This window comes from Muscardinus avellanarius (assembly GCF_963383645.1).
Source record: "Muscardinus avellanarius genome assembly, chromosome: 7".
NCBI classification, from domain to species: Eukaryota; Metazoa; Chordata; class Mammalia; order Rodentia; family Gliridae; genus Muscardinus; species Muscardinus avellanarius.
The window spans coordinates 62,295,947-62,313,422 of NC_137793.1; the positions used below are offsets into that span (position 1 = coordinate 62,295,947).

Consider the following 17,476-nt stretch of genomic DNA (forward strand, 5'->3'; position numbering starts at 1 on the left):
TTTTAAATGTACCAAGAGCTGAGACTTTTTTTTTCTATATTAAGGTACAATTCTGTCTTCTTTCACATGGAATACTAAATTGCCTTTAAACTTTGGAAAAACTCTCTTTTGGTCCAGAAAAGGCTGTCTAGTCCCAATATGATCATTCTTCGATCCCTAATGCATCTGGGGGCCTAACTCAGCAATCTGTAAATGACACTCAGGAATTTCAAAATACCAAACCACACAAATTTGTCACCAATTTGTCCCTGGGTGCCTTGCCACAGATGTAAACATTCTTAAGCATTAACAGCATCAATGAGATTAAAAAAAAAAAAAAAAAGCTTTCCCAGACAATCTCTAGATGAGGAGGCTTTTCATCTATCCATACCAATGAAATGCCCCTGTATATTTCCTGTCAATGGCTAATGGAGGGCCAGAACCAGAGATCAACTTTGGGGGTACTTACACAATCAGACCAAGTAACATCAGTCTGTTTAGATACCATCTTACCTCCTAAGTGAGTTCCATCGACTTATGATAACATGATGCACATAAAAGTAACCAATTATAAAAACAAAAGGCAGGAAGACTGAGAAACTGTGTTTCTGAATAAATACATATTCCTGGCTCTCCTCTCCCTCAGGGCCTCACTGAAGCAACTGAAATATTTGGATATCTCAGTAAGTGTTGAGTGTGCTTTATTCCTAGTTTGGTAGGGTCTGAAGGGGAAAAGGGATTTGGGGACGATTCAAGCACAAAGAGGGGTGCCATCAACCTAAATTTGCTTATAGAGATCAGACTTGATTAGTCCCTGTTTGGGGCGGGTGGTATATCAAGCAGCCAAGGCCTCACAGCTAGGAAGGAGATCTGGGATTCTAGATCTGGGCCCAAGTTTTTCATTCCTTCCAAGGCCAGTCCTGCAGGTGAAAGGCCCCAGCACAGTGGGTAGACATTTTTTTTTTTTTTTTAAACTGGGGATTGAAACCAGAGGCATTCCACCTCTGAGTTACATCTCCAGCCACCCCCTTTCATTTTTTATTTTGTTTGTTTGTTTGCTTGTTTGTTTAGTACTAGGGATGGAACCCAGGGCATTCTACCTCTGAGCTACACACCCAGCCCTATTTTTTATTCTTTACTTTGAAACAAGATCGCATTAAGTTACAGAAGTAACTAAGTAGCTGAGGTTGGCTGCAAACCTTGATCCACCTGTCTCGGCCTCCCAAGGACTGGGATTACAAACATGTGCCACCATGCCTGGCTTTCATTCTTTATTTTGAAATAAGGTTTTGCCAAGTTGCTGAGAGTTTCACTAAGTTGCTGAGGTTGGCTTTGAACCTGTATAATTCTCCTGTCCCAGTCTCCGAAGTACTGAGATTACAGGTATGCACCACCATGCCTAGCTGCAGGCAGCCACTCTTCTGCCTGCTAACAGGCCCAATCCCAGCACTTGAATCAGCTGAGACTGGCATGCTCATTTTCTGATGGTAGGTAGACTGCAGGTAAGAATGTACTATGTGATTTTATCTGTAGGCCTGGCTTCCTAGGAGTTACTCCTGGGTCAGAATAAATGATTGTTTGGCCAGTGGTTGGTGAGTAGTTGGCCAGTGGTTGGTCAGAAGTTGTGCAAAAGTCCCCAGTGCCAAAGAGGCTCATGACATGTACTGGTGGACGTGCAGATCCTAGAGAGTGTTTCCAAGTGACTCCACCCCCTCCTGATGTCATGGTGGGTGCAGCCTGGGATGCTGTGCAGTCTTCTGAACCTCCTTTCCTGGCTCTCTCTGTAAAGCTTTTGACTGTCCGGGGCTTGGCTTGTTGCTGCTGCAAAGTGAAACTACAAGAGCCTTCTTAATCCCTTTCTATGAGTACCTCCACAGTTTGTGATTGAGCCCTTAGGTATGGGACTCTCCTTTTGTTCCAAATAAAACCAATTCTCTCAGGCAGAGCTACAGACCTGCTAGAGCAGGTCTTTTATGTCCCTGCAACAGAGCAGGAACGAGGCTGGGTCAGTGGGTCTCTTCTCCCAGAGATGCTCCCTGCCAGCAGAGTGTCTGTGCAGTCAGCAGGGGCAGGACCATTAGGGTCCAGTATTCTTGGTCTCCTACATACAGTGTAAGAGCTTTTGCCTCACTAGTTGGGTCTCCTTTGTGCTTGATCACACCTGCCTACACCTGAGTTCTCACTGCAGTTCCCTAAGACTAGAGATGCAGACACATCAATGTAGCTCTGTTCTTGTGGAGAATCCCAATATGGAGAGAAGGGGCAAGAAGAGACTCAAGGCAGCAAAGCTAAGGGATCTCAGATGTTCTGTGCTTATCTGCGACTATGAGTCTTCCTCTGATAGACACGGCAGTGAGTGAGGACCTGAGCCTGGCATCACTGCTAAATGCAAATGCAGGGAGGTCAACACCTTGCCCTGCATCCTTGAACAAGTTCCTGCTCTGTGGAAAGAATGAGATGTGGCTGAGATGCCATAATCTCAGACTGTTTTGACTGAAGATCAGTAGATCTTGAGTGAATGTCCTTTCCCTTGCTCTATGCCCTTAGAGCAATTTCTAGAAATGTTAAGTGACACATACAATTTTCTCTACTTTAATGGTTCTTTATTGAGAAGAGTTCATTCCGGAAGTTTGTCTATCAAGCTCAGGTCTTGTGGAAAATACAAGGGAAGGAAATTCTGGAAAACCTCTCTGATAGCACCATACACAACGCATTTAACTGACTTACTGCTAATTGATTGCCACATTTATAATGGAGGCGCTGCTTCCCTTTTCTTTATAGATAAGGACATGGATTCAGAAGTCAAGGTAAGTCCTCGGAGCTACAATGGCAGAAGTTTGATGAGGATGCCAAATACAGGTCTGATGCCAAAATCTATGCCCCAGAGCTGTGCCAGGCAGCCCAGCACTGGATTCAATAAAGACAGTGAGAGGAACAAAATAACCCCATGGATGGAGTCTACACGCTGACTCCGTTTTCTATTTCTACCGCCAAACTTTGTCAGTGCTGATTACGATAATGATGTGAAAATAACAGAGCAGTTACCATCAATCGGTCACTTACCAGGTCCTAGAGTCATCTCATTGAATCCTCTTATTGAATATAGAGTGCATGTTATTAGCTGAAGGTCACAAAACTGGCCTGGAGTCAGAGAGCTATCATTTGTGAGAGGCATAGGGCCAGGTTATCCCACCTTCCCACAGACAACTACTGTTGAACATTCTCCTGGTTACATGGGACTGCTGAGCAAATGGAATTTCTTCATATTTTGAGGGAGAATGTCAAGAGCTTCATATGATCCACTATTCTCATTTTCATTTCTCAGTTTCAGAGTTACTTGTTTACTGATAAAAGATGGCTCTTTTAGCAACAACTGTGTCATTAGCCAGTACTTTTTTCATGCAACTAACTATAATCTCACTTATAATTTAAGGTTTTGACCTCAGGTTTTGCTTTCCATAAAAATTGGCCAATTTAGTTTTAACAATTTGCCTCAGATAGTACTTCAACTTGAGAACTACTAAGTATGTGTTCATAGACTATAAGGCTCTTGCTTAATAAAGTAATGATAAAGGACTTCAATTTTTTCCCCTCAAGAGTAATCAGATTCTCTTTAGAAAGTATGACTGTTAATGTTATGTACCAACCGGGCTAGGTCATGATACCCAGTTTGGGGTCAAACACCAGTCTAGCTGTTGTGAAGACAATTTTTAGACATGAATACATGGAAATCAATAGACTTAAAAAAAAAGACTCTCCTTTATAACATGGGTTGGCTTTATCCAATTAGCTGAAGCCTTAGACTGAAACTCCAAGTGGCAGGAATTCTGTGGGGCCGTGTTCAGAATCTAGACTGCAGCACCAAGTCCCACTGACTTGCTGGCCTGTCTGCCTGCTGACTAATGCTAATGATAGACTTGCTAACTGCTGAAAATAAACCTCTCTCTGTCTGTTTCTCTGTCTCTGTCTGTCTCTCTTTCTCTCTCTTTTGTTCTGGAGAGCCCTGGCAGATAGGGAAATAAAGGAGAAGAGAGAGCTGAGCAGAGAAGCAGGGAGTCTTGAGATAATTTCCTAAGCTCATCCAGACTGAAAATCTTCACTCTGGAAGGGAAGATGTGCTGCAGGGAAGCTCCTGGCTTCCTCTCAGGAAGTAACTTTTCAATATGTAACTTTAGCATTTTTCTTTCATCAAGCCCTTCAATCTTTAACTGTTTTTTCTGTCTTGTATTTCCATAGTCTTAAATCTAGTTTGAAAGAGAAGGTGTTAAGCTATTCACAATCATTTGGTACTTAAAATTATATGCCATCCAGAGTGACAAAAAAAAATTCAGAAATCCACTGTGGAATTACAGACTAGATTTCTTTTTGTTGTATGCTTTGAAAATGAGAATCAGTGGATTGGTTTCTTAAGATGCTGTACACTAAGCACTCCATAAGCCTGTTCTTAGGAGGAATATTACATTCAAAGGAAGCAACTTCTCACCACTTATGAGTTTCTGTCAGCGATGTCTCCTCTGCTTCTTGGTCAATTTTAGCTGAAAATGTAAGAAAATAAAAAGGTGTGAGATAGATATGCAGAAAATGGTCAAAATAGTATGAAATTTATTTTAATTAATTCTAACAAACTCCAAACAAAATTCATTTTAAATCTATGAGTGTCATATAATTTAAAAGATTATAACTAATTTTAAGTTGCTACTACTATATTGACACAGATAAGATATATTACAAAACCAAAGTTTTCAATTTCTTTACATCCATTACAGTAACCTTAGAGAACACAAATTTCATAATTACATCAAATGTGTCAGGATTTTGATGCCAACAACCAGTTGAAAATATTTCTCTCAAGCAAAGATGCAAATACCAAGTCAAAAGGCTATATAGAAATGGCATGTGGCCATCTTCAGCTAAGCTGAGAGTCCTAGACTCAGTCATCATGTTTTTGGTACCAAATCACAGGGAACACATCAGGATCTCTTCTGAAGGGGGACATCATAATATACACACTTATTTGCCACAATTTTTGTCAGAAAATAAAAAATGGTAGCCTGATACTAAAAAATCAAATTTGAAAATATTAAATACTTCAAATTGATTAAAATCACATAGGAACTTGATCATATAAAATAAGTATGGTGGTGACTTTCAAATTTTTTGATAAGTAAGCATTCTAGGGATTGCCATATTACTCCACAACCACCCTTACCCTCCTCCTCCCTTCCACACACATATGTTTGGTATAAAAACTGAAGATACTGTTATTTTAAGCAGTCTTCTCTAAATGTATTCAGTTTATTATGTTAGGTTTTAAAACATTAGTTGTGTCCTACTAAATTAATTTCCTAGATGGAGACCCACAGTTTGAAAATTACCAAGCTATCGGCCAAAAAGCAAAAAAGTCAATAGAATAGTGTAAGGGGATAAGAGAAAGGAAGTGGGAGGGTAAAAGGGGGAGAGTAAAGGGGAAAACTGAGGAAAGAAACCGTTCCAATAATGCTGTACCCACATATGAAGGGTCACTACCAAGCTCACAGTGTACAGAGGAAGGAGAAGGGCAAGCAAGGTGGGATCTGGAGGGAATCCAAGTGCCGTGTCACCTTGAGCTTCTCTACAGTGTACAATTACAGTGCACCAATAAAGGTATCGTACAAATCTATTAAAAACCTTGGAACCAGTCAATGAAGAAGTCATCTTTTTATAATCATTCTCCTCTGGGTCACGCTTATGGCCATTTCGAGATATTGGAAGACCAAATGCAATAAAGAATGTTGATTTTAACAAACTAGAACTGTGCACAAAGTTCACTGTCCCTTGAGAACTGTCTGTCTCCTATCTCTGCTTCAAACACAAGAGTACAGTCTGAGATGGTTAATGTTTTACATATTCAGGACTGTGTTTTCCTGAAGGCCTGTACAGTGTCTACAAAGCTGTAACTAAGTGACAGCTGTCACTCTGTGCCAGGACTGTCATAACAAGACTCAACTGAGCCAGCAGTGGAATCCCCCCTCCTTCCCTTCTTCCCTCCCTTTCTCTCCTCCTCCTTCCTCCTTCCTTCTCTCTCACCATCCCTTCCTTCCTTTCTGATCCCTTTCCCTTTTTGTACTTCAGATTGCTTATGTAAATGTATAGGTCAATCACTAGCCATATTAAAACACAGAATACATGTTCCATGATTTTAGTTTTAAAAGGTTTCGTGTTGGGAGCCATTAAGGCCTTCCCCTAGATTGGTGTCTCTGGCTCAGCTGACTGTCTTTCACCCAGAGTCAACAAGGTTTGGGGTTATGGAAAGTTCAAAGAGGTCTGAGAGAGGATCAGGTGGTGATGACATGAGGGTACTGATAGGCCTATCTGTAATGTGTGTTTTGTATTGGTCTTTATTGTATTCTGGTAGTGGTAGCACGAGAATGTTGATTGACCTGTAGCTGTGTATAAATACCTCTGGAAAAACAAAGTCGGGGTTTTGTGCAATAAAGACAAGACTGACCCGGAAGCTGTGTTGGCCAGGAGTGTCCGCGCAATAGAGAATACTGACCCAGGCATAGTCGTCGACCCATAGGAAATATTGACCCACAAACAGGGGTCGACCAGTAAAGATAGTAGACTGGCGGCTCCCCCACGTTAGGGTTAAAAACTCTTCATCCTCACGCCTCACTTCAGAACCCCTACTCTTGCCGGCAGGCTCCAGCAGTTTTGGTATGAATATACTGACTGTCTTACAAACATCTATTCTGGGCTGCCTAGCATAAAAGATGATTTGATTCTAGAACCTTATAAAGTCTGAGGGACAACAAAAACAACACATACCACTTTCTGGAAGGTCATTTTTTTCTTTATAAAATGTAAAGATTTAGACTGAAGCTGGAAAAAATAATTTCTGGGATACTTTAACATCTTCAAGTAAATGTGATTAATGAAACTTAAAACAGACGAGAATGATATGCCAGAGATTTGACTCTTAGTCCTGATTCTTCCACTAAATTAAGCTCTGTGGCCTTTGGCAAACAGATTAATTTGCTAACATGTACAAAATACTTAGCATAGTGCCTCCAATAATCAGTAGAGACTTGATAAATACATGTGTTTTGAAAAATTTGGACTCATAGCTACTATAATTATTTAAGTCATATAAAACATAATTATATTTAAGTCAACTTTTATGTTTCAACATTATACACAGATAAAGCATATCCTTGTAGCTTTTCAAAAAGCATAAGCCCTTGAGTTGTGACAAGTGGAATAAAAAATTCACTGTTCATCATAATTTCCTCTGAATGTGCAGCAAAAACAGCTTGCTTTAGTGCATGGAAAGAATAAAAAAGAAAATTCTACTTTAACTCAATGTAGTAGAAGGGATAAAGCATAAAACTAGACCTGCGCACCAAACCAAAACACCATGTTGCTCTCTGCAGCCTCTGGTGGCCCCTTCTCCTTTTACCTTCTAGGAGGCCAACTTTTTTCAGTTCCACACAGGAGTGGGATCTGCAGTACTGGTGTTTCTGTGCCTGGCTCACTTCACTGAACATGAGAACATCACTTCTCCATTGCTGTCCCAACTGGTAAGAATCCACTGTTCTGTGTAACAGCTCAGTGTGTGTATGGACTGCATCTGTATTTGCACCACATTTTTTAATCCATTCATTAGTTGGTTGCTTCCATTTCTTGGCTATTGTGAACAATGGTGCAAAGATTTTGGGTGTGCAGATGATCCAATAAGATGATCTATCAATCACCTGGTGTGCTCTGACCCTCTTCCTATCCCCTTTCACTCATTTCCATGTCACTTTTCTAAAAGGGAGAGGGATGTATACCTGCCAAAATGTGAAAAGCCTTTTATTTTAGGAGCACCACAAATCTCATTTTTTAAATTCTTCTTTAAAGAATCCAGTTGCTTTAATAAAAGTACCTCTTTATTTATTTTTTACTTTAATGTTTATTTTCTGTAATACTGCGGATGGAACCCAGGAGCATTCTTCCTCTGAGCTATACCCCCAGCCCTTTGTATTTTGAAATACAGTCTCACTAGGTTGGTGAAAAAGTCATATTACCTTGCTGTGTCTAGCCTTGAACACTTCATCCTCTTGTCTCAAAGGTGCCTCTTTATAAGAGAACAGAAAAATTATGGCTAAGATCTTCACAATAAATGGGAATAACTCTAAGATGTACCCGATACCTTTTCTTTTTCTTTCTTTCTACTTACTTTGTGTTCATACCTGCTATTTATTTATTTATTTATTTATTTAATTAATTAATTTATTTATTTATTTATTTATTTATTTATTTATTTAGTGGTACTGGGGTTCCTGGAAACCCTTCTACCTCTGGGCTACACTCCCAGACCTATTTTTTATATTTTTATTTGGAAACAGGGTCTCTTAAGCCAGCGCGTCTGGCTTTGAACCTGCACGATCCTCTTGTCTCCGCCTCCCAAGCGCGGGGATTACAAGTGTGCGCCACCACACCCGTCTCATACCTGTTTTTATAGGTCTAACAGAGAGAACTGCCAATGACCATAGATAAGCAGAGGCTAATGGCATCTTAGATTTTCTAAAGGCATGACAATAAGCAAAATTGTTATGAGGGAGAAGATAATACTTTTGATAGGTTTAGGAAGAACTTTCTGAAATCTAAATGATAAAGTGATTTAAAAAGAATTGGAACGCACCTTGAAAGCTGGTCTTTTAATCCCAAACATACATGGCATCCCTTTATATTTTGATGCCTGAGATCCTCTGCCAAAAAAAGTTCTAACATTCTGTTCTGAAAACAGACTTAGTATTGAGTGGGAATCAAGATAATGAAATAAAGCAATCAATGCTGTACTGATGCTGAAAGGAAAGAACGGGGTGGGTACAGCGTAAGAAAAAAGCAAAGTACAAAGTGGTTTGTAAAGACAATCTCCAGAGGTCAGTGACTTAATAGACCTAGCGCTGTGTTGAGAAATAGACCCTACAGAGTTAATCAGTCAATTGCCGTTTCTCCCAGGCAAAGGGAACCTTAGATATCAATCAGTACAGTGCAACTATTACCCTTTTCTCCAAAACTCTCAAGGGCCAAATATCTGAAATTTAGGGCAGAGAAAACTTATGGTTGGAACCTTAAAAAAATACAACCCCAAGAACTCTTCAGGAGGTAGCCTTGGTTATTTTTCTTTCCATCTATTTATTGATTTCAGGACTAGGGTATATGATTATTCTTTAGGTTAGACTCTACCAAAGAGACCACTGGCTTGGATGATCTTCTGTCACGAAACAGGTGACTGGTTAGAGTAGTGTTTTTCTGGTCCTGTCTCAGAAGGCTGGCATTCAGTGGTCCTCCCACAGCACTAATCCTTCCTCCCCAAACGTCTGTCCCCCACAAATATTTCCTGGTGGGTACTGTCCTATTAAGTTACTATTTTGACCCTGTTATTAGAGTCTGCAGTCACTGTCTGGCCCCAGGCCCCTTTGCAATGTGAACTATTTCTGCTGAACTTACTCCAAAGGACTGTTGAGTAAGCAGAGGCACGGAAGGGACGCCCTTTCTGATCCTGAGCTTTCATGAGGGAATACCACATGTTCCCAGGTAATTGGAGACAGAGTTGCATTTGAGTAGTATCAGATGGGAGGCGACTCAGAACCCTTTCATCTGCTTGTCTAGGCTCTAAATCTTTTTGCTATTTTCCTTTTATTTAAAGTGTTAACTAGTTTTTGTTTATAATTAGCTATGAATGTGCATTTTGGCTGCTTTTAAGTGCAGCCAGTATGGGTTATTTTCTAGACCAATGTACTGCCTTTTCTCTGAGTCATTTAGAGCTGTCATTTAACTGCAGATATATTGTGTTGGTTTTGTGACTGTTGAGACACTCCTCCTTTTGACAACGAATGAAATGTTGAGTAAATTTAGATAGTTTATACATGTCAGAATATGACTATCAGAATATCTTTCCTTAGATGGCTAAGTCTCAATGCACCCCATCCTTTGTGCTGAAAATGTCCTTAAGACAATAAAACAAATGGTGCAGAATACTTCTGGGAGGAAGTAAGCCAGGATCTCTGAAGTATCACAGTGTAACCTAGTCTCCTAACTACCACTGAGTTAATACTGAAGGTTAGCCAGGCATGGTGGTACACGCTTATAATCCCCGCGCTTGGGAGGTGGAGACAGGAGGATCGCACAGGTTCGAAGCCAGCCTTGCTGGCTTAAGAGACCCTGTTTCCAAATAAAAATATAAAAAAGGTCTGGAAGTGTAGCCTGGAGAAGGGTTCCATTCCCAGTACTATATATATATATATATATATATATATACTGAAGGTTATTTTAACTTTGCATATAAAAATATGCAAAGTTAAAATAAAGCAAAGGAGACTGAACCGAGCTCCATTTAAAGTAGTGGAGACAGACTACCACTTCTGGACTCCTCAAAGACCAAATGTTGCGATCAGCAAGAACACTGGATGAATACATCCAAGAGTAGTGTTCCATACTGGACGGGAGGGAGCACAGGGCTGTGATCTCTGCTAAGCCCTTTAATCTTCCTGGATTTCTGTGTAAAGACAATGTTCAGATCTTGGGCCCCATGAGAGACAGTCCACATAAGCTAACCAGCCTTGCTGAGTTGAAGAAATACAAACAGGAGTTCAGGGAGGTTGAAGAGTCTGCCAGTTGAGGGGCAGGTTCAGAGAAGAAGGATCATTGTAGAAAAGAAGGATCAGACAGCTACACTGAGGTTTCCTTGAGTTCTTGCTGGATATTCATTCAGAAGAGCCAGAGTGGAAAGCTGTTGGTGACCTGGAATAGTAGGGTCATTACAGACCCCACTGGGGAAACAACTTATTAGTGGGACTGAATGATGACTGGGTGAGGGATGGGAATGAGAGAGAGAGAGAGAGAGAGAGAGAGAGAGAGAGAGAGAGAGAGAAGAGAAGAGAAGAGAAGAGAAGAGAAGAGAAGAGAAGAGAAGAGAAGAGAAGAGAATGAATGTCTAAATTCAAAGAATGCTCTTGAGGTTTCATCTTGGGAAATGGGGAGAATAGAAAAGTCCAAGAAGTATTTTGCTCAATAATGGTAGCAATAAATAAGCCTAAATCTACTCTTTAATTAAACAGAAACTTCTTTCTTTCTTTCTTTCTTTCTTTCTTTCTTTCTTTCTTTCTTTCTTTCTTTCTTTCTTTCTTCTTTTGTGGTACTGGGGATGGAACCCAGGGAAATTCTACCTTCAAGCTATACCCCCAGCCTTAGTTTTTATTCTTTATTTTGAAACAGGGTCTCACTGAGTTGCAGAGGGCCTCACTAAGTAGCTGAGACTGTCTGCGAACCGCAATCCTCCGATCTCAAGTCTCCTGAATGCTGGGATTACAAGTGTGCGCCACCATGCCTGCCTTAAACAGGAACATTTCTATAAATTTTGTGAGTACTCTCTGGTAATCATCCTCCCCTAAAACATTCAATATTACTAAAGCTTTCAAAACTATCTGAAAATAAATCACAAATATTCCCCTCAAAAATGATTTAGGTTTGGATTTCCTTAAATATGTAATGATTAATCTATATAAAATTTGTATATATTCCTTATATTGAAAGATATTCTATATGGTATATAACAAAATATGTGAAGTATATAATGTATTTACTATCTATAAACATAAGCAAGGATTATTTACAGAGAGAATTATGAGAAATAGTAAAGTACTTCTTTGCTACTGTTCAGTTCTCCCAACCCTGAGACAGTCATCACTAACTACTCACACTGCTCTTTCAAGCTCAAGAACACAAGTGAGACTTCAGAATCACCCCCAAATTATAATAGAGCTCAACAAGACACCGTTAATCTATCAAATTTGTGCATGTGATGAGACCATTTGCCATCAAGGTGCCCTGACCATTTCCCTTAGTCTCCCTTTACAAATGCCTCACCAAGATTTAATAATTTGCCATGGAGAGGGTAGTTATGTCTATTTACTCTGCCATGACATGGATTTCTCTCTCAGCAGGGCTGTTTATATTCTGAGTAGAGATCAGCAACCAGAGATAGATGTCCTACATGAACATGCTCCCTCAATTCTTATGTCCCCAGTGGTCCCAAAGACCAGATGACACCTAGTGAGAACTGTGTCAGGCAGAAAATCAACAAACTGGCAGCGTTTAGACATTAATCCGGAAGGCTGTCAACTCTGAATAGTTAAGCTTAGTAATATTTCCTTCTGAATCCACATGTTGGTATTTCCTAAGTAATTACAGATATGGAACACTATAGGAATGCTTAGGTTTCTTGATGCCAACATTGCTTTAACAAGAAAGTCTTAAGATTTTAAAACAATTCATGAACTCAGTGTCTAGCTGATATTTTTCCAAAAAACTCAAAAATTTGGCATCAGTCATTAAGGAATGTATTTGTTTTATGCTACAAAAATGTAATAATTTGGTCAGGGTTCATCTTCATGGTGGAATCTATCTAAGTACCCAGGGCCCAAGGAAGAAAAGTGTATACTTAATAATAAAAGGAAAAAGAAGTGCAATTAAAAGTGCATATTGTAACAAAGAGGGCAAAAGGATGATGTGTGTGTTATATGTATACAAGTTTGCTTCTTATTAGCAATACCTTAAAAAGAGGAGGCCTCAACACTAAGATTAATGTTGCTTTAGTATTTACGAATGCCATGTTGAGCAGTTCAGCATTTCAGAATGTACCATACAAGTGTGCATTGTGAGATTATATATATATATATATATATATATATATATATATATATATACATACACACACACATTTATTCATAAAATCTTGTTTGTAAAAGTAACATGGTGGAAAAAAGATACGTAGATAAAATAGAAAACTAATATTACTACATTTTTACAATGAAATACTATAAAGCTATTAGGAAGGACATACTGATGTAATTATTTTAATAATTGTAATATGAAAAAACTAGATCTCTATTTTTAACTCGATTTTCATCTCTATTTTCTATTTATGAGCTAGATATCCAAAGAGTTTCATAACAAGGAACATTAAAAAAGCTGTGTTAAAATAAAATTAAATACATGGCTGAGTTGGATAAAAGATAAGGAAAATTCTCTGAGGCCATGAAAGCAACCAGGAACAGGATTCCCAAGATGTATAAGCCTGCTCTGTCCTTGGGTACCACTAAAGCCAGCACCTGAGAGAATTTGGACTTGAAAGGTCACACAGGACAAATTTTTTTTTTTTTTTTTTTTTTTTTTTTTTTTTGCAGTAGTGGGGATGGGACCCAGGAGTATTCTACCTCTAAGCTACACCCACAGCCCTATTTTTTAATCATTTATTTTGAAACAGGTTCTCACTGAGTTGCAAAGGGCCTCACTAAGTAGCTGAGGCTGTCCAAGAACTACCCTCGATCTCCCATCTCAGCCTCCTAAATGCTGGGATTACATCATGTGCCACCACGCCTGGCTCCACACAGGACAATTTTGAAAAGACCTAGAATCCACCAAGGTGCCCAAAGACACCTCAAAAGAAGAAACTGAAAAGTATGCCCTGCTAAATTAGACACTGAGGAAAAACATCCATGCTCTGGAGGCACTGGGTGAGGGGAACGCTCTCACACACCAGTCCACAACCCCAACAGAGCAATCACATTTGCTGGGTTTCAGTGCATAACCCGTGATTCTAACATGCAAAGCAAGGATTTCTTTTAAAATAACTCTTAGTTGGTGGTGGTTCCTGATGTTAAGCCAAAACAAACATAATGAGAAATAGAAAAACATAAAAGGGCCTGAGAGAAAAATTCAGATTAGAAACAAAAAAACAAAAACTGGATCTAAGGAGAATCGTGGACGAGACAAGGAAAGATGGGAGTCAGGCCTCCAGACGGCTGAAAGGAATTTACTTTGAACCCAGCGTTTCATAATTAGCAAATCCATCTCACAAAAACAAGTGTGATACGAAGATATTTCCACATAATCAAAAACAATTTACAACCCAGAGTTCACACCAAAGCAATTTGCAAAGGGTAGACTCTAGAGAGGAGAAAAATAACCATCGAAGGTGGGTATAACAAAGAAACAGCTAGCAAAGATTGCCTTTGTTAAATCTAGAGCAAAAAGTGAAGGTATAGTACAATAGGAGCCATAGGAGCATAAAATAAAACCAAAACACTAAAAAAGAACGGCATCTAAGTGGGCAGAATTTGTGTTGAAGTATTGTAAGGGCTTGTATTGTTTCGAGGGAAGTAAAAATAACAAATCAGACTTTGTTAAAGAATTATGCAAACACAGCACAAAATAATGCATGATGTCATTTTATGTAAAATCTAAAAAAGACTGAAACAAAACAAAACAAAAACCCTCAAGCACACAGAAAGTGAGGGTAGGAAAGCTGGAGTGGGGAAAACAGACTTAGGTATAGGATACAACATTGCAATTGTACAAAATGAGTAAGGTCAAAGATCTATTGCATAGTATGGAAACTACAGATAATATACTGTATATGGGAAAATTGTAAAGACAGTAACTTTTAGGTACTTTTAACACACACATACTCATACAAATGTAGTCTTGTGATTTGATGAATGTGTTAATTTGCTTGACACTGGTGATAGTTTCACTGTAAATATGCACGTCAAAACATACTATACTTTATATGCAATAAGAATTGTGTTAAAATCAAAGTCATGTACAATAATAATAATGATATAGAAAACAACTTTTATGGGAGGGTGAATTACATGAAAAGAAAACCTTCAGTCATTTGGGGAAAATTATATACCAAGATATTCAAAACAATCCTTTCCTCTAATCATGCCCCTTTGCAAAAGGCCATTTCCATTCTTCCTGTATGCACTACAGTATGCAAGACAGAGCAATATGGCCAGAAAAGAGAAATGAAAGAGAAAGAAATAAGAAAGCAAAAAAATAAAACTGTTAATACTTGCCGTGGTGTCTATATATAAAGCCTACAAAAAACTCTAAATGAATATATTAATAGGAGTTCTGTGCATACGCCTGATATAATTAATAGCTTTATACAATAATTATTTAAATTTTATAGGTTTGCCGGGCGTGGTGGCGGACGCTTGTAATCTCCGCGCTTGGGAGGCAGAGACAGGAGGATCACGTAGGTTCGAAGCCAGCCGCGCTGGCTTAAGAGATGCTGTTTCCAAATTAAAAAAATAGGTCTGGGAGTGTAGCCCGGAGGTAGAAGGGCTTCCAGGAACCCCAGTACCACCAAAAAAAAAATTTTATAGGTCTTTAAAGATAAATATAATTCATAAAACACAGCAAAAAATAAGGTATTTAAGAATATGTATGTATAAAACATGTGAAGTCCTTAATAAATTTATAAAACTTTTTAGATGGACATTAAGACACCTAAATATATGTCAGTCTTTACCATATTCATAGAAAGTCTTGATATCATAAGATACCAGTTCTTTCTAGTCCAATATTTATATAGATTATATAGACTCTGTATATTTGTGTTTTAAAATTCTCATAGATTTTTTCTTGGTGGCACTTTAATTTGTTTTTAAAATTATATAGAGAGATAGATCACCAAGAAGAGGCCTCCTAAAGAAGTTGGGGTTCTAGTCTTTCCACATTTCAAGTCTTCTTAAAAAGCTGAATAAGACAGGAACAGATTTTGTTATGAGGATTAAATAATAAAAGCAGTACAATGCAATGGTTTGGAGAAAGCCACAGGAAATGCCTGAAGATAGAGCCGGCTCCATGTGTGGACAGAGAGAGATGGTCTACCGTCACATGGAGCCAAACAGCTACAACACTATGTGACAAAAAAATTGGACTGTCACAGACCACAGGAAAAGTCATTTCCAATGAACTGAAGTAACCAGGTCCCTAGGAAAACCCGTCCTCCAAACAGGCATATATGAAGTATCCTTCCTGTAATTTTATGCTCTATAAGACAGAGTATACCTGAGTGCCCCCGAAGAAGTCAAACTGAACAGAAAGATATCATGGATGAGGAGAGAGAGGTAACTGCAAAAGCAGATTTCTACACACAGCTGGAAGTACCAGGTCAGAGCTGCAGGAAAGACTCTGCCTTGGATGGAGTGGGCTTTCCTTCTCAGTGGTGAGATAAGCAGGTCCAACAAGCTCAGCCACCTCTGGTCTGTGGATGTGGTGGTGAGTGGGCACGGGGTGTGGGCAGGGGCTGTGGTACTGTTTGCTCAATGAACCATGAAGGAAGGTGGTTCTTGGAGCCCAGGCAGGCAGATGGAAAGGAGGATTGAGGGGAGACAACAAGGCCAATCTCAGGAACTGAAAAAGCTAAATTAGCAGGGAAAATCAAACTCCAATGGCAGATCTGTGGTCACAAAGCGACACTGGTCAACTTCCTTCAAGGGACCCTCTTTCAGCCCCAAAAGAAGTGCCCAGTCAGCTGCTCACTGCACTAGAACAGAGATAAAATGAAGAGATAAAATGAAGAAAAGGCCAAGAGGATTGCCGGCCTTTTTCCTGGTGATCAGGACAGGAAGGCCTACGTGGCGGGGACATTCCATAGCAACATGAGAGCAGAGAAGCAAAGCTGCCCTGTCCATGGAGGGTCACTACTGTCGAGGAATAATAAATAAGCAATGGATCTGCAGGTAGCAAGGAGCGTCGTAAAGAACATGGTCTGGGTGGGGAGGTCAGATCATTATTTGAGTGAGTATATTCTGAATTTTCCCAGGACAAAGTAAGCTAGCACCTTTACAAATCCTGGATGCTTACAGCATGCAGCAGGACTTAATCCTCAGCGTTGCTGGTTTTAGGACAGAAGAGAGCAGTGTTCCTGAGGGAGTTCAAGTGGAGACCATGACATCTTGGTTTGAGTAAAACTAGGAAAACAGGGAGGGAAAATTTGGTGAATTATTGAGTTTGGGGGCTAGATGAAACAGAAAAGACTCTTAGAATGTGGTCTGTAGACCATACAACAGCTGGCTTACAAGGATAAGAGATGTTTTTGTGACACAGTGGGAGCGACTGCAACAAGACCTTCCAGCCAGTGTCAGAACAGTCCTCTGAGGGAACTGTACCAGAGAGGTCTTATTCTGACAACTATTCACCTTAAGAGAGACTTTGACTGGATCCATAAAACCATGACTATGCCTCTGTAAATCTTAGTGAAGAGGCTGATGTATAATGCTGTTTTATTATTGATTAAAGCCTAATTAGAAGCAAATAAGTGGCACATTTGTACTAGTGTGGAACTTTCTTTTATTTACAAGTTTGATTTTAGAATTTTGTTCTGATAACTAGAATAAATATGGAACAAAAATTTGCTCCATTTGTAAATATGTAACTTGAGGGAAACATATTTTAAAATCCATAAGTTCAAGAACAGCTGTGTTTAAAGCTGGTTATTTATTCTCTTATATTTTTGACACATTTAGTTCATGCAAGTTATTCCAAAGGATTTTCTGCTGCTGTTATGTTGTTCTCTTGTGTATTTCTGATAACGTAGAATGTAAGATACATTAAGGCCCCCACATTTTCATGTTCAGTACTACAATTCATATCCAAAAGAATGCCTGAATAC

General features: G+C 39.3%; 1 protein-coding gene across 2 annotated transcripts in view; it reads right to left on the bottom strand.

Moving 5' to 3' along the window:
• Positions 1 to 17,476, bottom strand: part of FMN2 (formin 2) — a gene marked incomplete at both ends in the record, with an annotated part of 296,940 nt that overhangs the window by 57,329 nt on the left and 222,135 nt on the right. For both annotated transcript variants that reach the window (XM_080698425.1, XM_080698424.1), the window contains one exon: positions 4,463 to 4,514. In XM_080698425.1, coding sequence (XP_080554551.1) covers positions 4,463 to 4,514 — 52 coding nt within the window. The remainder of the gene's footprint in view (positions 1 to 4,462; positions 4,515 to 17,476) is intronic.